This window comes from Caloenas nicobarica, chromosome 11 (assembly GCF_036013445.1).
Source record: "Caloenas nicobarica isolate bCalNic1 chromosome 11, bCalNic1.hap1, whole genome shotgun sequence".
NCBI lineage: Eukaryota > Metazoa > Chordata > Aves > Columbiformes > Columbidae > Caloenas > Caloenas nicobarica.
In genome coordinates this window covers 6746725-6771007 of record NC_088255.1, presented here as the reverse complement: position 1 = coordinate 6771007, position 24283 = coordinate 6746725, and the positions used below count along the sequence as shown (strand labels likewise).

At 60.9% G+C, this 24283-nt stretch overlaps 3 protein-coding genes across 3 annotated transcripts; all 3 read left to right on the top strand.

The window, feature by feature from the left end:
* The first annotated feature begins 8 nt into the window (after positions 1-8).
* ZMYND10 (zinc finger MYND-type containing 10) lies at positions 9-10948 on the top strand. The gene is made up of 12 exons (XM_065642510.1): positions 9-121; positions 807-915; positions 1459-1575; positions 2724-2777; positions 2877-3029; positions 5121-5209; positions 5486-5586; positions 7254-7426; positions 7738-7863; positions 9599-9720; positions 9923-10048; positions 10727-10948. Exons 1-12 carry the CDS (start codon positions 24-26, stop codon positions 10809-10811), a joined length of 1353 nt encoding a protein of 450 aa, XP_065498582.1. The 5' UTR covers positions 9-23; the 3' UTR covers positions 10812-10948.
* Positions 10949-12154: 1206 nt separating this feature from the next.
* On the top strand, positions 12155-17389 carry RASSF1 (Ras association domain family member 1). Its single transcript, XM_065642484.1, has 6 exons — positions 12155-12410; positions 13590-13711; positions 15900-16004; positions 16098-16392; positions 16756-16871; positions 16979-17389. Exons 1-6 carry the CDS (start codon positions 12155-12157, stop codon positions 17123-17125), a joined length of 1041 nt encoding a protein of 346 aa, XP_065498556.1. The 3' UTR covers positions 17126-17389.
* Positions 17390-17734: 345 nt separating this feature from the next.
* On the top strand, positions 17735-22615 carry TUSC2 (tumor suppressor 2, mitochondrial calcium regulator). The gene is made up of 3 exons (XM_065642916.1): positions 17735-17901; positions 18146-18266; positions 19882-22615. Exons 1-3 carry the CDS (start codon positions 17750-17752, stop codon positions 19945-19947), a joined length of 339 nt encoding a protein of 112 aa, XP_065498988.1. The 5' UTR covers positions 17735-17749; the 3' UTR covers positions 19948-22615.
* Positions 22616-24283: the final 1668 nt, after the last annotated feature.

The window sequence follows — 24283 nt, the reverse complement described above, 5'->3', positions numbered from 1 at the left end:
GTTGCCATAGCGACGCCGCCGCCATGGCCGCTCCCGGGCCGGCGCCGCTGCTGCCCGCCGAGGCCGAGGCGCTGGTGCAAGCGCTGCGGGGCACCGAGCTGCGGGACACCGGCGGGCAGGGGTGCGGGGGGACCGGGTGTGGGCGGGGAGGGCCCCGGTCCCCGGTGTTTAGGTGGGGAGCACGAAGAAAGGGCTGTAAATTTGGGGTGTCCCCGCTGAGGCTGTGTGAGGTGGGGGGAGAGGACGGACCCGTTTTTGGGGCCTCCCTAGAGGCTCTGGGTGAGGAGAGGTCCCAGATCTGAGAGTGAGGGGGCATCCACAGAAGGTCTAGGGGAGAGAGGAGGGGCCCTGGTTTTGGGGTGACCCCAGAGGGTCAAGGTAGGATGGAGGGAGAGTAGGGACCCCAATTCTGGAGCCTTCCTGGAAGGTCTGGGAGAGAGAGGAGGGTCCATGTGGCGTGGGGAGGCAAGGAGGGGTCCAGACCTGGGGTGTCCCCAGAGGGTCTGTGGGGTACGGGCGTGGAGAAGAAGACCACCAGTTTTGGGGTGTCCCCAGTGGGGTGTCTCATGGTGAATGTTGCTACAGGCGTTGGGGCTGCCACAGTTGGAGCTGCTGCTCCAGGGAGCAGAGGCTCAGGGGACAGTGTGGTGTTTGGGGGTGCCTGGTGGGCTTGGGGCACTTCCTGGAGTTGGGGGCACGAGGAGCAGGTTTTCCTGGATGAGGGAGCCCCTCCAGGAGCACAGCAGAGCCCCAGAGCCAGTGGCCAGAGGTCTCTGGTGCTGATGTCCTTGCTGGCTGCCCTGCAGATGGCTTCAGCAGCACGAGTGCGTGGAAAAGCTCAACATGCACGCCATTCTGAGCGCTTCTGCGGGTCAGGAGCAGCTCCTCACTGAGCTGCTGGTCAGCTACGCCAAGGTGAGGTTCCTCAGGTGCAGTAGTGAGCCCCATGCCAGGCCTTCAGCCTTGAGCCGGGCTTGTCGTGTGGACAATGTGCAATTTTGGAATAAAATGATGAAGGATCTGCTGTATCACTGGCAAAGACTTTGGTGGTTTGCCAGTGTTGCTTTTAAAAAAAAATTAAAGGTCAAACTGGAATTTTTGCTTGCTGGTTTCTGTTTCTGGAGGTTGTTGTGGTCCCTTTGATGCACCAGCCCTCTGGTTGCGGATCTGTGCACCATGCCCGAGGTGTCCCAGCCACAGAATGTCCCAGGCTGCAGCGGGACGTGTGGTGCCCTGGCTCTGCCCAGCTCCTCAGGGTCATCTTCCCCCTTTGCAGCCTCAAGAGCTCTCTGTTGAGGAAAAGCTGTTGATTTCTGAGCAGTGTGAATACAGACTGTATGCCCCAAGGCTGCTGTCCTCCTTCAAGTGACTCCAAAATATGAGCAGTAGCAAGAAAACTGGTTCCCACTCTGGCACAGGTCTGAACAGCTTCACTCCCCCCATCCCTTCCTTGTCTAGATTCCTGTTCTCATTGGGGAGCTGATCTCCGTGGAGATCTGGAAGCACAAGATCTTTCCTGTGCTGTGCCGGCTGGAGGACTTCAAGCCGAGAAGCACCTTCCCCATCTACGTGGTGGTGAGTAGAGGGGGAAGTGGGAACAAGCCTGGAAATTCGGTGGACACTGCTACACTTAAAAATAAATCTCACCCAGAAGATCTCAGAGCTGGGGATTTATGCCTCACCAGGCTGAGAAACTGTGCTGGACAGTGTGACACAGTGTGAAGCACCTGGTTTCCCAAAGCCACGAGCAACAAGCCCATATCCTTGTCCCCAGGAGGGACAGGGACCTGCTCCCAGAGGAGCGCAACTCCATGGAGGGCTGCACCCCTGCCTAATCCTGCACGGGGGCTTGCCAGAGCTCCTGGATGTGGGAAAAGCTTGTTTTGGAGGTGGATGTGCTCCTGGTTTGCAGCTCCCAGCGTCCCAGTGCCACCCTTGCTCCTAGGGCAGCAGCACCCTGGGATATTTGCCCCCCTGAGCACTGTTTTTCTCTGGCACCTCTATAACCAGAGGAGTCTCCAAGCTTACGTGTCTCTGGGTTAAGAAAAACATAGCTTTATCTTACTGAACTTCTGGAAGCAGTGGTTGCTTGGGCTGTTCTTGGTAAGGGAATGATCTTGGGAACTTGGCTTCCCTGTAGAGCAGTGCAGCCCTTGACCTAAGGGAAATCTGCCTGAGGTTTGGAAGCTTTAGCCTATTTTCAGTCCAGGGTGACACCTTACTAGGGCAAGGTGGTGTCTTCCCTGGGCAGCCATTTGTCTGCAGCATCACCTTGAAGTGGTTATCTCATGCTTCCCCGCCTTGGGACAAGGCTGTCTGCCCTGTCCCAGGGGCTGTGAGCAGTGCAGCTGTGCAGGGCACTGTCCCATCTCAGGCAGTGGCTCCATGCCAGCGCTGAGGGCTGCAGCTTGCCCAAGGGCTACGGTTGTACTGTCACTGTAGCACAGAGACAGAGCCCTGAAGAGCCCTGCCTGCTAGTAAGCGTGGTTCTCCATCAGTGTCTTGTAGCATCGTGGGCATGTTAACATAAATATTAGTATGAACTGTGTGAACTGGAGTTGTTTCAAAGATTACATTGCTTGTATTTGGCTCTTTAACTTGTGTTTGGCCACAACTACATAAGCAGCTTCTTAGAAGAGCCCTTTTCCCAGTCCCATTGCCTGTGTCCTCGGTGCTGGTGACCACTCTGCTGTTACCTCACTCTTGCCATTTTCCTCCCATAGCTGCATCATGAAGCCTCCATCATTAACCTCCTGGAGACAGTGTTTTTTTATAAGGTAAAAGGCAGGTTCTGCTTTTTTCAGTGTAAAGCCCCTGGGGTTGGGAAGCCATGGCTGTGAGGCCTGGTCCTCTGTGAAATTCTTGTTGTTGTGAAGGAAATCTGCGAGTCAGCAGGGGACAGCATTCTGGATTTAATTGATTATTGCCACCGAAAACTGACCCTGCTGGCAGCTCGGAGCACCAATGGACAGATAGTGACCCCGGTGGAGCTTCGTCCTGAGGATCTGCCCAGCCCCTCATCCGTGCAGGTGAGGAGAAAGTCCTGTAGCTCACTGGGGACATGTGTGATGGAGGATGTGTGCTGCCTGAAGAGGCACAGGAAGCCCTTCCCATAGAGAACCCTTTGGTTGCTGCCCCAGCACCTCCTGCCCATCTCAGAGGGCATCTGGTGCTGGTGGTTGTCCACGCCAGCAGCTCAGCTGGGTCAGCAGCTCAGCTGGGTCAGCAGCTCAGCTGGGTCAGCAGCTGCACCCGCCTCCCTCCAGCCCGCAGCCACTCTCTTGTCCTCACCTGTGACAGTGCCAGCCTGGGGCTACCTGCAGGACACGGTCTGAGCTGGCACTCTGAGTCGGGGGATGCTGGGAAGTTGCCAGTTACACAAACTATTTGGTACAGAGGTTTGGCTATTTGCTGTTGCTCTTAGAAGCTGTGTGCATATGTCTCCCCAGAGCTTGTGAAACCACCTTAGTTCAGGCTGCAGCCGGAGCCAGCCAGGGTTAACCATGAGAGGGATCCCTCCCTGAACCAACGTATAAGACAACTAGGAATTATTCTAATGTGTTTCCCCCGAGCTTCCTTGGATCTCTGAGAAATACCTCCTCTCTGTGCTGGTCGGGATCAGCCTGTAGCTGTTCCCAGTCAGGTGTTTCAGGGCTGTCACATGCACCTTCCCAGTGTGGGAGCACTCTTTGCTTCTGCAACTTTGCTTCTCAGCACCTTGAATTCTCCTTAAGCTGCGCACGTCTCGAGGAGTGTCTGGAGAAGCGGGGTTAAAGTGACAGCCTGCAAGCTTGGCCGTACCTCCCCACATTGCCTCCATCCTTTGGCTTGGTGCCCCAGCACGTGCTTCTCTTCCAGAAAAGGAAGGAAGTGGAGGGCTCTGGAGCACAATAGAGATGTTTTCCAGGAAATGTTTTCCCAGCTGGGGAAGGGAAGGAGGTGTCTGTTAATGCTTTGACATGGCTCAAGTTTTAAAAAAAGCCAGCTTTTTCTGGCCAATGGGGTTCTAAAAAGCGCTCGTCTCCCAAGTAGCCTGGTTTCCTCTGATTCATTCCAGCCCCTCCTGACTCTGCATACAATAACCCCCTATGAAAAAGCTGTTCCTGCTCTCTCCCGTCCTGTAGAGCCTGTTGTCCTTTGTGACTGTGTATGGTGATAACCCCTGCAGCAGGACCTGTTCTGCTGTCCCCCACAAGCACAGGCAAAAGATGGTCCCTGGCTGAAGGCAGCAGAGATTAGGTCTGGATACCCAGAGGAGCTGTAGGAAACAGCCTCACTGAAAGAGTTTGGAGAGGGAGGCGGCAGGGGGAAGATCCCAGGCGGATTTCTGAATAGCATGTGGGGCACCAGCACGAGGAGTGCAGGGCTTCTTACCACAGGAATTTGGAAGGGAACTGTTGCAGTGTCGCTTTAGAGAAATATGAGTTGCTGAGGTCAGCGCTGATGTGAGCTGCTGAGCGCCTGGGAGTGAGGAGGCGAAGTTCTGCCCAGGCCAGGGAAAAGGACTTGGCACCTCTCAGCCTCAGAAGAGGCTGAGTCAGAGCGTGGTTGGGCTGTTGGCCTGAGCATGTGGGGGACGAACGGGGTGTCCATGCTTCCTGGGAAGGGGAGGAGGGCGGGTGGCTGGAGAGTGTGGCGTAGCTGCAAGCTAGGGTAACCACAGGCAGATATTTTAGCTGGAGGAGAGGCAGATCCAGGAGGGATGGATGTAGAACTGCAGCTGTTCCAGGGCCAAGTTTCTCCCTCCTCCTCTGATTCCTCCGCTGATGATGCAGCTCCTCTCTCCCTCAGCCTCCCAGGTCTCTACAGGATCGTGGGCCACAAGATGATCCCAGAAGGGGAGCGAGAAGTGGTCTGGGACTGGCCTCTTCCAGGGGGTGTCCCTGTGCAGGGGACACCCATGAGCTGTTAGGGCTAGGGAGATGAGAGACAAGCAACAGTGGGCTGCAAGCACTTCTGTGGCTGCCCTGGCACCGTCGATATGAGAAGCAGAGTTGGTTTTGCAGGGCTCTGGTTTCCTCCCCAGTCTGTGGTTACTGATGTGCAGCCAACAGGCTGCCTCCCTGCAGCTCCCGGGAAATGGGGCCTGAAATCCTGAGGCTGCACATGTCCCTCCACAGGAGCTGCAGCAGCAGGCGGAGACAATGGAGTTTGAGATTTCCCTGAAAGCTCTGTCCGTGCTGCGGTTCATCACCGACCAGGTGGAGAGGTAGGTACCCAAGACCAGCAGAGGACACATGCTGAGCTCTCCGGTTGAGATTCCTGTGGGTGCCTGGACCCCACTCAGCAGCTGGCTGTGTCCGTGGTGGCAGTGGCACTGCACCCCAGGGGGCAAACACAGCAGCACTCCACCCTGCTCCATGGTACTAGTGCAAACCCAGATCATGGGTTTTTTCCTGTCTCTCCCAGTTCCTTCAGGGAGTGTTTGTATTTGTTCTGTCATTTGTCTGCCCGCACCAGTTCACCCTTTCTGTCATATCTCCAGTCTGCCCCTGAGCGCGCTGACACGGATGCTGAACACCCACAACCTGCCCTGCCTCCTTGTCGAGCTGGTGGAGCATTGCCCCTGGAGCTGCTGCCAAGCAGGTACGGGTCATGGCCCGTGGCACCCGTGGTGCTGTGGTGGGGTGCTGGGACCTGCAGCCACTGACAAATCTGCTACAGGAGCCCTTGCAGAAACCTGCTCCCCCTCAACTCGCCCCTCTGGCCCCCTCTCTAGTGCTCCCTGCCTGAAGCTGTTCTGCTCGAAAGCAGCTGCCGCGCAGCTGGGCTGGGGACCCGGCAGCACTCCCGAAAGCCGATCCTCCCCAGGGCTGTATCTCTTCTGGGCTGATCATGGCCAGGATGGGAGCAGGAGCGTAAGCATGTCTGCCAGCCCCACCTGCTCCTCTGCGGAGCCCTGTCCTGGACGCAGAAAGACCAGCATGCCAGCCCCAGCCTGTCTGCACCTTTCTGGGACAGCGCTCAGAGCTGGAGGCAGACGTGGAGCAGACTCTTCTCACAGTGACAACTAACGATAAGACAAGGGGCAATCGGTGCAAACTGGAACATAGGAGGTTCCACTTGAATATGAGAAAAAAACTTCTTCACAGTGAGGGTGACAGACACTGGAACAGGCTGCCCAGGGAGGTTGTGGAGTCTCCTTCTCTGGAGATATTCAAAACCCGCCTGGATGCCTTCCCCTGTAACCTCACCTAGGTGTTCCTGCTCTGGCGGGAGGATTGGACTAGATGATCTTTCAAGGTCCCTTCCAATCCCTAACATTCTGTGATTCTTTGGTTCTGTGGGCAGTCCCAGGCAGCAAAGCAAGTGCCCTGAAGCTGCTGGTTGCTGAGCTTCACTCTTGCTGAATGCCTCTGATCAGGTTGTGCCCACGGGCTGTCGCCTGCACCATCAGCCCTGCCTCCTGCACCTCTGGGGCCAGGCATACCCCCAAGCCCACCAACTTCCCCACCGCCTGCCTCTGAGCAGTGCTGAGGCAAAGCTGGGGCGTGGGAACCCGCGGTCCCCTCCCCAGCCCGGCACCAGGGGGTCACAGCGCGGGCAGGGGAGGAAGAGATGCTGGGAAACACGCGGCTCTGCGCCTGCCGAGAGGAGCTCGGCTGGATGTGGGAGCTTTCCTCCTTCCTCCGGCCAGGAAACACATCCCTTCTCTCTGCCTGTGTGCTGGGGGTGTCAGAGGGAGCTTTGATCCAGGGCCCTGAGGGAGGGACTGGAAAGAAACATGAGTGCAAAGGCATTTCCAGGCTGGGCAGATGCAGGTTTACATCCCCCTTCACCTCCCAGAGCAGCACAGTAGCTCCTGGAGCTTGTTTTGTCGCTTCTGTTATATTCATGTTACTTCTGGCTTTCACGGGCAGAAGAACCTTCAGAAGATCAGATATTGGCCATGCTGATACCCCTGAATGTGCCTCTCCAGACACCGTTGCTGCAGCATGGGCTCCCCCACCTTTTACCAGCGCTCTACACTCCTGGCCAAGTACAGAGTGATACATCACAGGGATCTTTCCATTCCTGCCAAGGCCCTATTGTTTTAATACATATTCTTTATGCTTTTCGTGCTAATATATTGTCTCGGTACCAAGAAGGCTGCTAAGGCTGCTACATGAAGCAAACGGGTGGGGAAACTGAGGCAGGCAGAAGCAGAAGGGCAGAGCGAGGAAGAGAGTGCAGGCCAGCACCCTAACCTCTGGGGGCTCCTCCTTTGGGTGGCACTGTCTCTCTCTGGAACGATGTGTTTTTCTATCCTTCAGGCAAACTCAAGAAGTTTGAGAATGGCACGTGGCACGTGGTGCCCCCTGAAGACCAGGTGAAGATGACCAAACTCGATGGGCAGGTGTGGCTTGCTCTCCTCAACCTCCTGCTCAGCCCTGAATGTCAGCGCAAGTACCGCTTCAATGGCTTCAACAAGAGCCAGCTCCTCAAGGTAGGACCCTACATCACGAAGGCTATGGGCCCTGCAGCACAGAGTAGGACCTTGCCAGCATTTGGCACCTATGGGCATCTCTCCCTGTCCTTGCTGTGGGCTCCCAGCAGCCAGTGGTGGGAGTGCAGCGTGGTCTGTCACTGTGCCAGCAGCAGCAAAGCTTGTGTTTGCAAGTGTACCTCATGAGAGCCCCTTGAGTCATCCTGCCAGTGCCTCATAGATCCCTGCTCTTGCCATGCTGCTTCCCCAGCCCTGGCTCCCTTGTCTTCACCCCTTTCCGTTCACTCTTCTCTTCCCCTCCATGGCCACAGCTTCGTGCATTCCTGACGGACATCCTTATTGACCAGCTGCCCAACCTGGTGGAGATGCAGAGATTTCTGAGCCACCTCGCAGTGACAGAGCCAGCTCCCCCCAAAAAGGATCTCATCCTGGAGCAGGTATCCTGTGGCTCTTCCTCCACCTCTCCAGCTGCTCTACTTTGAGCCTGATAGCTCCCTACCTCCTTTGCCTCCCACCAAGCTCAGCTCTGGAGAGGTGGTACCCTGGTAAAGCAAGCAAGCACTCATTTCACAGTTATACCCTTATTGCCAGCAAAATTGTCCATGGATGACATGAGACCCTTGTCCTGCTGCAGCAGTGGCCGAGCACTTGCATCTAAAGGCATAAGTGCTGGGTTATAAACAGCTCTCCAGATTGCATTGAGTCCCTGGGGTGGTGGCTGCGTGGAGCAGAGACAACCCCTGGCTTGTTTTGACAATTAACTCTTTATTTAGCATTTATCAGTGTTTTCCTGCTGAATTCTGGACTCCCCAGTAACGAGTCCTTGTTACAGCCCTGTCCCGGGGGTGCTTGGCACACTGCGTACAGAGGGAGGCCAAGGTCTGGTGGCAGAGGCCAGAGTCAAATTGGTCCCAGCTGGGGCTCAGGAGCTGGGCTCTGAGAGTCTTCAAACAGCATAGGCTCCTTAGGGTTTTTAATCTGTGGGGTGGTAACGGCTGGAGCAGTGTTTCTATTGCCTTCTTGTGAGCTGGGGTGAGAAACTGTGTGTGTGGGCAGATGTGCAAAGAGGCAGCTGAGGGGAGAGCAGAGGTTCTTCCCAACGCTGGAGCTGCAGGGGCTCCACGCCACGGAGCGAATGGGCAGATCGGGCAGTGGCCGCTTGTGCTGTGGGGAGGGAGACCAGGCTCCCCCCGGCGTGGCTGACCCCATGGCCCCAGAGAAGGGTGATGTGCTCTGGCTGGTGCCGGCTGCGGTTGAGCCGGGGGCACAGCCCATGCTGGGAGCTGGGAGCTGGGGCTGGGGGAGGCTGCAGACCAGCAAGGCGAGCAGCTGCGGATGGCAACAGGACAGAGGTGGTTGTGGATTCGCTCTGTGTCCCTCAACTGCCAGCATGTTGGTGGGGCATGGACAAGCAGCTGCCATGCTGGGAACCTCATCCAGCCCTCACCCAGGCTGCTTCCCTTCTGCTGAGCTCTGTGTTTGTGATGGTGCTGCTCCCACCTCCGCCAAGTGCTGGGGCTGAGCCTGGCGGGTGGGCAGGGGGGAGCCAGCGGGAAGAACACACGTGGGCTCCCTGCTCCACTCAGAAAGCGGTGAACTCACTCCCTGTCGCCGAGCCAAGCTTTGAAAAGGCCTTTTTCCATTTGGCTGCTCCCAGAGCAGCCTCCTTCCCTTCCAGGCCTGGCTATTTTTACTCTGCTGGAGAAGGCAACGCTGTTTGAAGCAGCATCATCCTCTCCAGAGCCTGAACTCCTTGCGCCACTTTTGGCTGGAGCTTTCCTTTTCGTGCTGGCCAGCTCTTCCCTGGGTGTTATTCTTCGGGGAAGTGACGAGTGGAAAAAATCTGCTCAGGCAAACGGCTCTGGAGCATGGGGTTCATGCTGCTGTCGGCACGCAGGGCACTGAGATCCCAGGACTTTCTGTTCGGGAGCCCCAGCCTCAGGGCTGGACTCTCACTCCCAATTGGACCCTGTGGTTTTACCTTGTTTCACCTGAACACTCATTGGCAAGTGGATCTGTCCACTCCATGTACCCAAAAGCACACCCTCATTCCCTGTGTCTTCACCTCGTGCCCAGGGCTGGCTGCACCCCCGTCCCCCAAATGCCTCTGTACCACAGCGTGTTCAGTCTGGCTGTGCGCACCCCTTCCTCCTACTTTGCCTTTCCCACCAGGTTCCCGTCATCCGGGACCACATCCTCAAGAAGAACGCAGGGAAGTGGGAGGCCATTGCCAAGCACCAGGTGAAGCACGTCTTCAGCCCCACCGAGGAGGAGCTGAAGCTCCAGGCACGCAGGTAAGGCCCTGGCACATGCACACAGGATGCCCAGTGGAGACAGTATTCCCATTAGCAGGGGCTGGAGCTCAGCACTGGGAGGACAGAGCGGTCTGTGGTACTGGCTGGGGATGTCCCCTCAGTGGCAGGGCGCAGCAGGGACAGCTCGTCGCTTGTCAGCTGTTCACAGTGAGCAGCCTCACCCCATTTCTGCCCACCACAGGTGGGCACAGACCTACAGCTTGGACATGATGGAGGCTCTCGCCCCTGACAAGCCCCGATGCAGGGTGTGTGGTGTGGAGGCAGCCAAGCGGTGCTCTCGCTGCCGGAACGAGTGGTACTGCACACGGTAAGGGAGCTCTGCCACCCCCCAGTGTCCCCTGCAGCACCCTGGTGTCCCCTGCCGCCTTTCGGTGCCCCCTGCTCCTCAGAGTGCCACACACCTCACCAGAGGATGCTGTGAAAGGGCCAAGGGAGGCTAGGGGTCCCACTGCTGGCTCTCCACTTGCCATGTACCTCTCCAAATCTTATGGTGGGGCTGATGTGCTGGGACATTAGTGGAGGAGATACTGGTGAGTGCTGTGTCGCTGCTGTCAGGTGCCCACACCAACAGCAGCCATGAGTTGGGTTTCCCGTGGTGACACTGTCTCCCTCCCCTGCACCTTAATGGGGCAGGAGAGGAGGAAAAAATTGCCTGTGGCTCTGTGGGTGCGGGTGACAGGCCGGTATGCGGCAGCTGGGACATTAATTAAATCATCTCTGCTGCTAAACCATCTGGCAAGGTCTGGTTAGAGCCGTGTCTTTAAACCCTCTTAACCCCAGAACTGGGGGCTGCATCCATTTCCCTGTTGGGCTGATGCTCAGCCATGCCAAATCCACCCCAGCGCCCGGAGGAGTGCACTGCTGGGGTTTGTCCTTGTCACTGCTTTGCTCGTGGGGCTGGACAGGGCCCTGTCGTGTCCCTGCTTGAGCTGTGGGCGCCCTGCGTTGTGGCAGATCCCCTGAGCGATGGTGCTCCTCTCTGCAGGGCATGCCAGGTCCAGCACTGGCAGAAGCACAAGGCTGCCTGCAACCTGATGGCTGGGGCGCTGGGGAGAGTGGGCAGCCCGTAAGAGAAGCAGTGACTGACATCTGACCCACGGGGCGGCCTGGCAGAGGTTTCCCCTGTGTGCAGCCCAATGACCACAGAGAAGCCAGCAAAGCCCCTTCTGCATCCTCCCAGCCCCAGGCAGCGCTGCCCAGACTCTGCTTCCCCTCTCCCACCTCCCCACCACGCAGCCTTCTCCAATAAACCTCTTCTGCACCCCAATGCTGCGCAGCTCCTGCTTTTTTTCTCCTAGCTGAAGATGCTAAACTGTGAACCGCTTCCTCCCCTTCCTTGCACCCAGGGAGAGGGGTGTGTGGCCCTTTTTTCCCTCTGCAACAACAGAAAACCCAGAGAACCCAAAAAAAGAGTGTGGTAACCCCTGTGGTTACCAGAAGGGACAAGCCCTCTGCAGCCGAGGCACATGACCCAGGGGAGTGAAGGGCTGAGAAGGCCTCTGTGCTCTCTCTTATCTTTTGGCTGCTGTCAGAGCGGCGGGGGGAGGCAGAGGATGTGGTTAGCAAGAGCACCTCGCTGTAGGAAAGCAAATGGGTTTCTTGAGAGTTCATGATCTGCCGTCTCGCAGGGACAAGTGCCCCCACCTCCTCTCAGCTGATGTGACATGAGCACTGAGGGCTTAGCCCCCTGCCCACCACCATCTATCTGCAGGGTTTACATCTCTGCTGAGCCTTGGGCTGCATCCCCACCTCTCCCTGGACAGCAGCCGCTGCCGAAGGGCTGGAGCCTTGGTCTGAGCACAGCTGGGAAAGGTTGATGGTACACCTCCTCTTCTGATAGGGTGCCTGAGACCCCTTCACCCCCCAAAACAGGTTTTGTACCAGCACTGCTGCTGCAGGAGCCACGACAGCAAGCAGGAAACCATTTCAATCCAGCTGCAGCTCCAGCCGAGCAGTCCTGGCTCGGGAAGAGGAGTTTACTCTGAACCCGGGCTGCTCAGCTGGGGCTGCAGCCAGATCGAGTGTAGAGGCTTTCCAGGGGGGCTTTGGCTGCTTGTCACCCGCTGCCAGAGGTTCCCCCAGACCCCTTCCCCGCTGGGAAACTGAGGCACGGAGCGAGGCTTGCCCCGGTCCTGGGAGAGTTGGCGGAACAAGCAGGGCTGCTGGAGCGGGGCCCCCGCTTCCACAGCAGCGGCTCCGGGAGCCTCATCCCCGCCTCCAGCCCGCCCCGCCGGGCTTGCTGGGACCGGGGGAAGCGGTCGGGACCCCGGGGCGCTGCGCGGCTCCCCCCCGCTCCTGCCTCAGTTTCCCCCGCGGTGCCCGGACGGGGCGGCCCCTCCCGGTCCCCGCCCCGGCCCCATCCCCGGTGCCGGCCCCCGCCCCGCCGCCGCGCAGCGCCCGCGGCCGCCGGGCCATGGAGCTCATCGAGCTGCGGGAGCTGCAGCCGGAGCCGCGGCTGGGCCGGGGCCGTCTGGAGCGGACCAACGCCTTGCGCATCAGCCCGGCCCGCCGGCTCGGTCCCGGCCCCGGGGCGCACCCCGACCCGCGGCTGACGGCGGCACCGGGCGCCGGGCACCGCTTCGAGCCGCGACGCCGCGGGCTCCACACCTGGTGCGACCTCTGCGGGGACTTCGTCTGGGGCGGCGGCAGGAAGAGCCTCCAGTGCCGCCGTGAGTACCGCGCCGCGCCCCGGGCCTCCCCACACCGGGCACCCCCACCGGGCAGCGGGCATCCCGCCACCGGGCATCCCGCCACCAGGCACAGAGTGTCTCGGCATCGGGAGCCCCCACCGGCCATCCCAGTACCGGGCACCCCCATCAGACATCCTGCCACCGGGCACAGGCCTCCCGCCACCAAGCACCCACACCAGGCATCCTGCCACAAGGCACAGGATGTCGCGGCACCAACCACTCCCACCTGGCACGGGCATCCCATTACCGGGCACCCCAAACAACCACCGGGCATCCTGGCAGTGGGCACCCCCACTGTTCACCAGCTGTCCTGGTACTAGGCACCCTTACAGAGCAGTGGGCATCCCAGTACTGGGCACCCACATTGGGCAACGAACATGCTGGTACTGGGCACCCACGGCAGGCACAGGTGTCTTGGTACCAGTTACCATCACCAGGCACCAGGCATCCAGCATCCCAGTACCGGGCACACACACTGGGCATCCAACTACTGAGCTCCCTCTACTGGGTACTGGGCACACACGTGGCACTGAGCATCCCAGAGCCAGTCACCTGCACTGGGCACAATCATCCTGGCACTGGGCATGGGCATCCTGGCACCAGGCACTCACAGCAGGCACTGAGCATCTTGGTACTGGACACCCACACTAGGCATGGGCATCTCAGTACCAATTACCCCCACCAGACACCAAGCATCCCGGTATTGGGCACCCTCACTGGGCACTGGGCATCTCCATACCGGGCACCCCCACTGGGCACCAGACACCTGCACTGGGCACTGCTCATTCCACCGCCACTGCTCAGCCCAGGCAGGGAGCGTGGGCACCGTGGTACTGACCAGCCACTTGGCACAGCACAGAGTGGCAGGCAGCTGGTGCCAGGCACGGTGGCATCCCAGGCACTTAGGTACCAGTACCAGTAGCAGTGCAGGCAAGGGTACTGGGCACCAGTACTGGTACCACACATCAGCCCTTGCCCCAGCAGGCACCAGTATCCTCCCTGGCACAGCCACCAATCCTGGCACCTGGGGCCAGGCCCCAGTGGTGATACTGGCCCCAGTGGGAACCCAACATGGAGCACTCTGAAATCCCACCAGCCTGATATGGGGTGCCAAGGGATGGGTGGCCCTGCTGACCCCCATCCTGCTCCCGTCCCCAGACTGCAGCTTCACCTGCCACTACCGGTGCCGGGCCTTGGTGCGACTGGACTGCAGCGGCCCCCCGGGCACCGGCGATGAGAACGATGGCATCGAGCAGGCACTGGAGAAGGACACCAACGTGGTAGGGCCTGGCCTGTGTCTGCGAGGGAGAGCGCGGGTGGGGGGCAGCCAATGTGGGGTCTGCCTGGGTTGGAGGGGTGGCCACGCTGGGCAGTGCCACACTGTGCTGTGTAAGGCCATGTCATGGCTGGCTGTACCAAGCCATGCTGTGCTAAGCTATGCCATGCTGGACTGTGCTGTGTCAGGATGTGCCATGACAGGCTGCGCTGAGCCGTGCTGTGCTATGCTGGGCTGTGTTGAGCTGGGCTGGGCGGTGCTCTGCTTTGCCATGCCGTGCCGTGCCGAGCGGTGCTAGGCTAGCCTGGGCTGCGTCTGCTGTGCCACGCCGGGCTGTGCCGTACCGTGCCATCCCAAGCCATGCTGAGCCGGGCCGGGGCACCGGCTGGTCCGGGCGGGCGGCGTCGGGCGCGGGTGAAATCACCGCCGGAAGCGGGACCGCGCCGCGCCGCCCCCGGCCCGCGTCAGCCCCACGGCCGGGGCGGGGCCGGGACGGGGACCGCGCTGAGCCGGGACCGCGACAGCACCGCGGTCGGCACCGGGCTGAGCCGAGCCGGGACAGGAGCGCGACAGGGACCGGGCTGAGCCGAGCCGGGACAAGGAGCGGGACCGCGATAGGGACGGGGCGGAGCTGAGCCGAGACGAGGACTGGGACCGTGCTGAGCCGAGCCAAGATAGGGACCGAGACCGGGCGAAGCCGAGCCGGGCCAAGGAGCGGGCTGAGCCGAGCCGGGAGCGGGGCCGGGAGCGGGCTGAGCCGAGCCGGGAACGGGCTGAGCCGGGCCCCAGCCCGCGGGCCGGCCGGGCTGGCGCGGGGCCGGGTGTGCCCGTGTGCCCGCGGGGCCGCGGGGCGGGCGGGTCGGGCTGTGGCCGCCGCCGCCGCGTCCGTGCCCGTGGCCGGGGCGGGGGGCGGCGGGGCCGGGGGCTGCGGGGCGGCACTGGCGCTGCGGCGCGGCGGCGCGGGGGGCACGGGGGGCAGCACGGCCAGCAGCGGCTACTGCAGCCAGGAGGACTCCGACTCCGAGCCCGAGCTCTTCTACACCGCCCGCACCTCCCTCGGCCGCCGCCCGCGCCGCCGCCAGGTCGGTTCCCGGGCCACCAGCCGTGACGTCATGGGAGACGGGATGACGTCACCGAGGAGTGCACCCCCCACACACACCCGGGGGCAGGGTGCTGGGGGGCAGCGAGGGTGGGCTTGGTGTGGAGCCAGTTTTTGTCCCGTCGTGGGGAAAACACGGGGCGTGGGCGGTCCTGTGTTGGAGATGGGGATGGCCCTGCTGTGGGGCAAGTGCGAGGGAAAGTGTGGTCATCCTGTGGGGCAGGGTGGCCCTGTCCACTTGGACGTGGTGCTGTGGGGCGAGTGGAGCTTTGCCGCTTGGCATGGCAGCCCCACGGCCTCCCGGGGCTGCAGCTGCTCCAGACGGGGTGGACAGTGCTTTGGGGGTGCCAGGGTGAGCCCCCTTCGGGCAGCCTCACAGCCGCCCCCCTCCCGTGGGGACCCCAGCAGTATCTGGCAGAGGCTGCATGCCGTGGGGCGGCTGTTTGGTCCGGGTGCTCCCCAGCCCCACGGCACTGTGGGGACACGCGCAGCTCCGCAGCACGATGTAAATACTCATTAGTGGGTGCCAGCAGCGGGGACACCGAGCCAGGATGCCTGGGTTCCCGCTGTGCAGGGCTGGCACTTTGAAGTGGGGTGCCGGCAGCATGGGCGGGCTGCACCCCCAGCCTGGCCCTGCCCTCCTACCCTGAATCCCAGGGCGTCCCCATGGGTACCCAGCCTGCCCCACCGCCCTGGTGCCGGGCTGGCAGCTGCCGGCACTCTGCTTCGGGGATTCCTCTCTGATCTGGGGTGCTGGGAGGCAACACCCGGCCCCCAGATGTCTTTGCAACAGGTTTACCTATCCTTGTGGCCCAGGGGATGGGGTTGAGGATGAGGGCTGGGGGGGTGGCTGGTGGCAGTGCTGCTGTCTGTGCTGGTGTCCCTGGAGCAGGGCTGGGGCTGTGATGAGCTCAGCTGTGCTTCCCCGACACGGCCCCACTAAGCGCCAGCTGGGCTGATGCAACTCTGTGCAACCACCCGCCCGTGTGTCAGCTGGTGTTCTGGGGAGGGCTGGGGGACAGCGGGATGCTGGGGCGGGCAGAGCAGTCCCCCCCAGCCACAGTGCTGCTACAGCCCAGCCATTGTCGTGCAGGATGAGCCCAGCGAGTGGGAGAAGACAGAGCTGGACCAGGCGCAGGTGGAGCAGCGGATCAAGGAGTACAACAGCCAGATCAACAGCAACCTCTTCATGAGCCTGGTACGGGGCCAGCGTGGGGCTGGGGGGGTGGTCACAGCACCCTGCCCTGGCCCCACTCACCCACATGCTTCCCCCCACCCTGGTGTCTCCCAGAACAAGGACGGCTCCTACACCGGCTTCATCAAGGTGCAGCTGAAGCTGGTGCGCCCCGTCTCGGTGCCGGCTACCAAGCGGGTCCCCTCCCTGCAGGCGGGGCGGTCGGGGCCGCGCACCCAGGGCGTGAAGCGCCGCACGTCCTTCTACCTGCCCAAGGGGACCGTCAAGCACCTGCACATCTTCTCACACACTCGCGCCAGCGAGGTCATCGACGCCCTCCTCCGCAAGTTCACCGTCATCGACAATCCCCGCAAGTTCGCCCTCTTCGAGAGGTCTGAGAAGGATGAGCAAGGTAGTGCCCTGGGGTGGCCCTGTCCCTGTAGTAGTGGCTGTGTCCCTGTGGTGGCAGCTTCCCCTGGGCAGCAGTGACCCTGTGGTGGTGATGTCCCGAGGGTGGTGGTGTCCCCCACAGTGGTAGTGTCCTCCCTTGCAATGGTGTCCCCATAGTGGCAGCTTCCCCCGGCAGCAGTACCCCCATGGGGTGCATCCCTGTAGCTGTGGCATCCCTCTTGGTGGCAGTGTTGTCCCCCATGGTGATGATATCTCAACAGTGGCAGCATCTCTCTAGCAGCAGTGTCCCCTGTGGCAGTGGTGTCCCCACCATGGCAGTGTCCCCGTGGGGGTGTCCCCCTGTGACGGGTGGCTGCTGTTGCAGTGTACCTGCGGAAGTTGGCCGACGAGGAGCAGCCTTTGCGGCTGCGGCTGCTGGCCGGTCCCAGCGAGAAGGTGCTGAGCTTTGTCCTGAAGGAGAACGAGACCGGGGAGGTGAATGTGAGTACAGGGACGGGGAGGGGACCCACACCCACACCCCCCAGGGGACGTGGCCGTGGCGGGGGGGGACCACGTCCCTGTTGTGATGGCAGCCCACGTGCCCGCAGTGGGACGCCTTCACGCTGCCGGAGCTGCACAACTTCCTGCGCATCCTGCAGCGGGAGGAGGAGGAGCACGTGCGCCAGCTGCGGCACCGCTACGCCCGCTGCCGCCAGAAGATGCAGGAGGCGCTGGCCACGCTCACACCGGGGTGACCGCGCCAGCCGCGCCAGTGGCCAGCCAGCACGCCAGGACCCTCGCCCACCGGCGGGTGGGACACCGAGGAGGGGGGGTGGAGAGGGGCACCCCGGGACCCACTGGGCTGTTGCAGCCCCCATGGGGCTGGCCCAGGGAGTGGGTGGCCCCTGGGGAATTGAGTGTCCCCAGGGAGTGTGAGTGTCCCCAGGGGAGTGGATGTCTTCAGGGGAGCAAGTGTTCCTGGGGGGAAGCAGGGCATTGAGCACTAATAAAGGCATTTGGGTGATGAGGTCTGGCTTGTGGTGTGTCCTTGGCCCGTGGAGCGGAACGGGATGGGGTGGGAAGGGCCACGAGGAGCCCCCCGTGCCTTTGGGCCGTGGGTCCTGGCACATGGTATTAGGCGGCGACGGGGCTCGAACCCACGGCCCTAGGGTTCCCGCCAGGCAGGAAGGAGCATACGCTCCGCGCCGGTCTCACGTGATGCAGGCGCTTCCGCCCTCCGGGGTCACGTCCGGGGCCATCGCGGGCGCCGGAAGTGTCGCAGCGCAGCGCCGCACGCAGGGAGGCGCTCGGTCGTCGTCGCCGGGCGGCTCCGGGCCGCTTCCCCCCCCGGCCCCGCTCCCGCCGCCCCCGCCGCCGCCATGGGCGCCAGCGGCTCCAAGTCGCGGGGGTTGTGGCCCTTCGCCTCCCCGGCGGCGGGCGGCGGCGGCGCCGAGGGCTCCGGCGGGCAGCAGGCCCTGGCCCGGGCGCGGGCCGCGCGCGCCGCCACCCCCTTCGTGTTCACACGGCGCGGGTGAGAGGGCGGGGGGTGGGGGCTCCGCCGCGGGGTCGGGCCGGGCATGTCCGAGCACCGGCACCGGCGGGGCGGGGGGACAGGCCCTGGCCTTCCGGGGGGCGGGGGAGCTGCCCCCGGCAGCGGGCGGTCCTGCAGGCTCGGAGGGCCGGGCGTGCCCTGCCCTGCCCTGCCCTGCCCTGCCTGGGGAGCCGGCTGCTGTGGGCTGGCTCTGGCCTACCTGCCTCCCCTTTCCTCTCGGTAGCTCCATGTACTATGATGAGGATGGGGATCTCGCCCACGAGTTCTACGAGGAGACAATCGTTACCAAGAATGGGAGGAAGCGCGCCAAGCTGAAGAGGATCCACAAGAACCTGATACCTCAGGTAGCGTGTGGAGGAGGGTGTGGGAAAGTGAGTGCCAAAGCGCCATGGTGATAGCTGAAGCCCTGGCTTTGTGGGAGCTCCTGCACATGGGCCTTCTCCCTCAGGGCATCTTCTTGCCAGGAAGGTGAAGGCTTTCTGCTCCCCCTCAACTTCTGCCTCGGAGCCGTGGCCCCTGTGCGTCCTGGCTCATACCCGTGTCACCTAGTGAGGCTGTGGCAGGAGAGAGAGAGCTAGTGACGTTCTCCAATCCCCCTTGCCAGAGAGAAGCATTGTCCCAGCCCTTTAGAGCTGCCAGGCTGGGGAATATTGCTCAGCTGGGTGTGTGTTATGGGACGCAGAGTGCCAGGCAGCCCTGCACAGCCATAGCGTCCCATCACTGACCACCTTCCCCAAGGTGTGGGGTGCTGCGCTTGCTCAGCCAGTGTGACATTGTTGCAGAGGGCCAGGCCCTGGCTTCAGGAGCAGCAGCCAACGACCATCACCTGCTGACATGAGGACACATCTCCCCCCAGGCCACTCGGTAGTGGCAGTGGTGTTGACAGCTGTGCATTTTGCACCTCTGTGCAAAAGTCTTCTCTTAAAATTGAGCATCTGGGGTGAAGTTGGGCAGGCACTGGGACACCAGTTGAGAGTCTTGGTGCAGGAGAAGGACAGCCTGCATGTACGGAAGTTTCTGGGGGCATAAATGGAGAAAAGGGAGGATCAAACCAGGGTTGGAGAGAGACCCTGCAGGAGCCTTTCCTAAGTAAGCAGACAGGCAGGGCTCTAATGAGCACCTGGGGTGAGCTGTTGGTGTGCTCTGAGGGGTGAGCAGCCCCCCCCGGCAGGATGGGACCCCTCTGAGCGCTGTGCAGGTCATTGCGGGGAAGGATTTAGCACTGCTTCCCAGGCTGTTGTTCTCACAGGGGCAGGTTTGGGCTGTGGGACTGTCTCCTGGCCCTCGTGGATGTTGGAAGTCTCAGCTGAGAGAGTGGAGAGAGCAGATACCGGCACTAAGTAGCCCTTTGCTAGCCCAGGTTTTTCTCTGGCTCTGCGAGCGCAGGCCCAGCCCCAAGCCCCTGTTCCACGCCCAGCCCCCCACCTGCCAGCGGGTCCTCTTGGAGCTGCTGTAACAGGAGAAGGCTTGGACGGAGCATGGGAAAGCTGCCTGTAGCTGGCATGGAGGGAGCGTGTATTCAGCAGCCTCCCCTCTGGATAGAAAGCTGCTTTTCTTGTGCGCCAGCTGCCCTGGCTGCTTGCTCTCAGAGAGCTGTTTTCATTCTTTTAAATCCCGTGAATGAAAGGTGCCGGATGAAAAGCCCAGACGGCCAATATCTGCCAGTCACGCACCAGCTGCTGCACGGGCAGTGCCTGGCAGAGCAGCTCCCTCCTTTCTCGCCCTGCTGAGCTCCAGACCCGCCGTGTGTGGCAGCCAAGCATGCCTCCCTTGGCTCTCCAGGGATGAGTTCGAAGGACAAAATGCTTTCACTTTGCATGCTGCTGTTCACGCGTACCTGGTGACACAGTGGCTTTACGGACTCACATTCCTCATGGGCATGGTGTCCTTTGTCATACAAGGGGACTTGGGTCATTGTTTGGTGGTCTCCTCTGCTCATGTCTCTGACTCTTCTTTCAGGGCATAGTGAAACTAGAGCACCCTCGCATTCACGTGGATTTCCCGGTGATCATCTGCGAGGTGTGAGGCGCCAGACGTTGCTGCCCGCAGGTGGGAGGCCCTGCCCCACCGGCCCCAGTCGTATTCCCACCCAAGGAGGACTCTGGGCGCGCAGCGGGGACGGCGGCTCTCCCCTTGCCTGGAGGCGAGGCAGGACGGAGCAGACCAGGCTGGGCTTGGCTAGTGCTCCTCACAGGAGATGGGTGACCTTGTGCAGTGACTGCTTAAAAACATCCTCCCTTGAGTCAGAAGACTAATACTTATTGTAGCCTCTAGCTGATGTTTGATGGGTAACTGGAACTGCAAATGAGCTGCTGTGATTGAGCTGTTAAAGAGAGAGCGAGCCTGCACTTCTCACTGGAGGAGTCCCTGCTTCTCAGGTATGCGGCCCAAGGAGAGCCAGGGCATGGTACTGCGCTGCCCGGGGCCCCGAGACCCCTGGGGCCCAGTGGTTTGATGGCCAGTGGTGCGGTGTGTTGCTTGACACGGGTGTTACGTGATGCTCCCTAGGGTGGGTCTGTCGATGGAGGGCGAAGGCCAAGAAGGGCGGGTCTTGAAGCACATTCAGCTGGCTGCTGCGCTCCCCTGGGAAAGGGGACAGGGATCAGATGCTGCTATCTTGGACCTCAGTCTCTTCCCGCTGTACGTTTCCCCGCTTACGGTGGCTCTGAGGAGTTTGGCTTCACTGCTGCCTGCACCCCCTCTGCCTGCAGGAGATCTGTGTGGTCTGAGGCTGCTGCTGGTGGCAGCGAGGTCCCCAGCTCTGCAGTGGACTCACCTCCCCCATTAGCAAGCTGGTTCCTGCCAAGCACTGCCCTTCACCCGCTGCGGGGCCGGGCTGCTGGGCAAGGCGCCTCATAACATCCTCACCCCCTGCTCTCGTCCTGAACTTACCTCCTGGTGGGGTGGGCCTTGACAGAGCCGAGCAGGAAGGAAATAATCTCTTCCTTCCCTGTCCCCCAAAAACAATCGGTCGGTGTGCCTGCCCTGGCTTGGAAATCTCCCTGGCGATGTGAACTACAGTTCCTCCCATGTCCCAGCTGGCAGCAGGAGGAGAAACGCGATGCACTTTAAAGGGAGGCTTTCTGCTCTGTCTCTGAAGGTCCTGCTCTTTTCTCCTCTTTCCTCCTGCTTGAGAAGGTTGAGGTTGCTGTGGCAGCACCAAAAAACCTCTCACCCCTGCGCACGGGCCCCGGGGTCTCAAGCCAGCTGCTACAGGGCCGGGGAAAGGCCTGACCCGTGCTGCCCCTTGCCAGTGCTAGGAGCCAGTGCCACCCTGCTTGGCTGCCCCGGAGCAGGTGAGTGGCAGAGGACCGGCCATGGGGCAGCGGGCACAGCTTTATCCTGGGTCAGAGCCTGCTCCCTGCAGCAGCCGGCTCGGCTTTCCTCCTCTTTCGTCCCACAACTTATTTACTTTCTAAGCACTTCAGACGTTCGCTACCTCGATTTTTAATTTAAGCCGCTGGTACTTGGCCGCCAGCCCTGTCGGCGTCTATGTTGGATGTATCCATCCCCACGCCCGCTGAGAGCTGCCCGGGCGTGGGGCCACATTCCCAGCTCCGGGGAGATAACAGTGGCGTGGCTGTTGCTGTCTTCCTGTCACCACCTCTTCCCTCCGTGTCCCCCCACCCGCTGTTCCCATTGACCGGAGCGAGCACGGAGGATGAAGTGGATGTGCTGGCTGCTGCCGAGCAGAGAAGCAGGGCTCCGTCAGGGAGCTCGTTTACACTGTGATGCTGGGCACTTCTTTTGACATCTTTTGTTCTCCTGCTTTCTTGAAAGTCTTGTCTTAACCCAGTCCGCCACTGAAGTGTTTCTTGTTCGCACCAACTGCTCTTGAGTTTCTCCTGGTCCGGATCTCACTGGGAAGGGCATCCTTAGGGCTCTGGAGAAGAGCAGGAGCTGCTGTCTCCAGCAAGAGGAGATAAAGCCGTGGCTGGGCTGTCTGAGAGTGCAGGAAGCTGCACAGAACCCACCTCGGGTGGAAGGCAGAGGAGGAGTGGGGAGGGGGCCGGTGCTGTTTGCCTGCCCTGACGGGAGCCCCTTCCCTGGATACCAGCCAAAAACTGGCTGAGAAGGCAGGGCCTGAACCCCAGGGGGAGCAGAGACTGAGACCGGCTTAGCGAGGATGCTTTTGTCCTCCCTGGCAGGCTGCCCACCCTTCCCCCAGGGTGTCAAACATGCTTCCCCCAAAAAAACACTCCTTCTCCTGCCCCACCGTGTCACTGGAGTGGCAGCGACCCTTCCCAGGCTGCCAACAAGCTGCGTCCTGCCCCGCTTCTTCCCAGGCTGGTCCCCCGAGCTGCCAGCCCCCCGGACCCCCTCCCCTCCGCCAGCCTCCAGGCCTCCTGCGGCAGCAGGGCCTTGGGAGCACCTGGAGTGATCTTAAAAATGTGAAGGTCGCTGTAAATAGTATCTGTGTCCACTGTGGTGTTGGAGCAAGAAAAACAAAAAAGGGAAGTTTTCCTTTCAGTTGGGTTTTTTTTTGTTTTTGTTGTTTCGGGGGTTTTTTTTACGATTTCTGTGCAACGTTGTGCTTTCCCATGTGAATGTGTAGCCAAACCGTACTCACCAACACTAGGCTCCTTGCTCCTTTAGCGCGTGGGTTTGGGAAACATACACTATTTATGGTCCTTCCTCTGCCTCCCAGTGCATCTGTCCACTTTTGTTAAATTTCAATAAAATTATTTGTAGAGCCTGCAAGTCCAAGAGCTGTCTTGATGTTGGTGAGCCAAGGGGTGTTGGGCTTTGCCATGCCAGTCTGTTTGCCACCTTTGAGCCCCTTGTTTTTTCAGGAGTGTGATGTTCGTGCACATGTGGCTGAACTGGTGGTGAAGGAGCAAAGTTGGGGCCACTTCCAGGTGCTCCAGTTTGGCACATGGTGCTGGCAGGCGTTGGTGGCTTTGTTGGGCCATGACACTGCTCATAGTTGCCGTGACACCCTTTAAATATATAACTAAAGTGTGTTTATGTAAATATATGTAATTTTCTTGTTCAGCTCAGGGCTGGAGCTCAGGCCCCTCTTCTGTCTGTGTGGGGAGGGAGGTCTGCAGGGAGCCAGGAGGCAGCAAGGGTGTTGCAGGCAGCCCAGCTCCAGCTAGCCTCTTCCCATCTCTCTGCCCAAGCCCTGCATTGGGATGGATCTGCCTATCTGCTCCTTCGTCACCTGCCCTGCCAAATCAGTACCTCATTAATCACCGGGGTCTGACGACTTTCTTGAACCCAGCGTGACCCCATGCTGGGATGTCGCCCGTTCCCTGAGCGGTGCAGGCTGTCCGTGGGGTGAGCGTGATCTCACTTTGTGCCCCACATCCTGCCCTCAGCAGCCCTGCAAATGTTTTCCTGCTGCCACTACCACCTCTCATCATTTCCTCCATGCAAGCTGGATTGGAAACAAGCCGTTGATGAAAGCTGTAATGAGAGTGAGCGATGCGGCGTGTCCTGCCAGCGCTTTGGTTTATGGGGGACAAGGCTCTGGGACTTTTGCCCATCGGTCTATAGGGGCCCCAGCCCCTGAAAGGACAGATCATGGTGACCTCAAGGGGGACTGGGTGTCTGTGAAGGCATTAATGACGCTAAACAAGGTGGTGGCTGTGGCTCGCCAGCCCCATGAGCAGCTCCATGTCCACTGGGGCCACCCCAGTCCCCTGCTGCTGCCTGTGAGGCCGGGCTGTGCCTGCAGCCCCCAGCCTGGGGTGGAGGCAGGTGCCCACCTCCCCTCCTGGCCCCGCAGTCACTCTGTCCCCAAGCTGAGCTCCTCTTGCACCTTGCCCGGACCTGTTCAGCACGAGCGGATATGACTAATACCCCGTTATCCAGCACCCATGAGGGATTCACAGCCGCCCGGCTGCCCATGTGGCCACCTCGCCTGCTCGGCTCACCCTGGCCGCCCATGCCCCTCTCCGCTCTTGTGCCCAGCTGAGAACAGCTTAACATCACCTCATGCTCAGTGGGGTGAGATGAGAGAGAGGAGGCTGGGTGCATCCGGCTGCCCCCTCCCAAAATGCAGGGTATTCCCTGTGGGAAGGGAGGAAGGAAACCGAGACAGGTGATGTCAAGCCCTCCTGGGGGGACAGTGGTGAGAAGCTATGTTGTGCTGAGGACTTCCAGCCCTCCCCGCAGCAGAGCTGTGACCCCTCCAGCCACCCTGCAGCCGGCAGGGCTGGTAACCTTTGGCGCGTGAGACTGTGGAGGATGGAAAATTTTAGGCATTTCTGCTGCTGGCGAAGGGAGCCTGTTTACTGCCCGGAGGGGAAGGGCAGCGCCCGCCAGCGCTGGGACTTCTTGGCTCCCTGTGATCTCTCCCGAGGGTTTTGGCAGCCAACGCCTGGCCGCTGCCTGACCTCCCCTGCCCCTCTCCTGG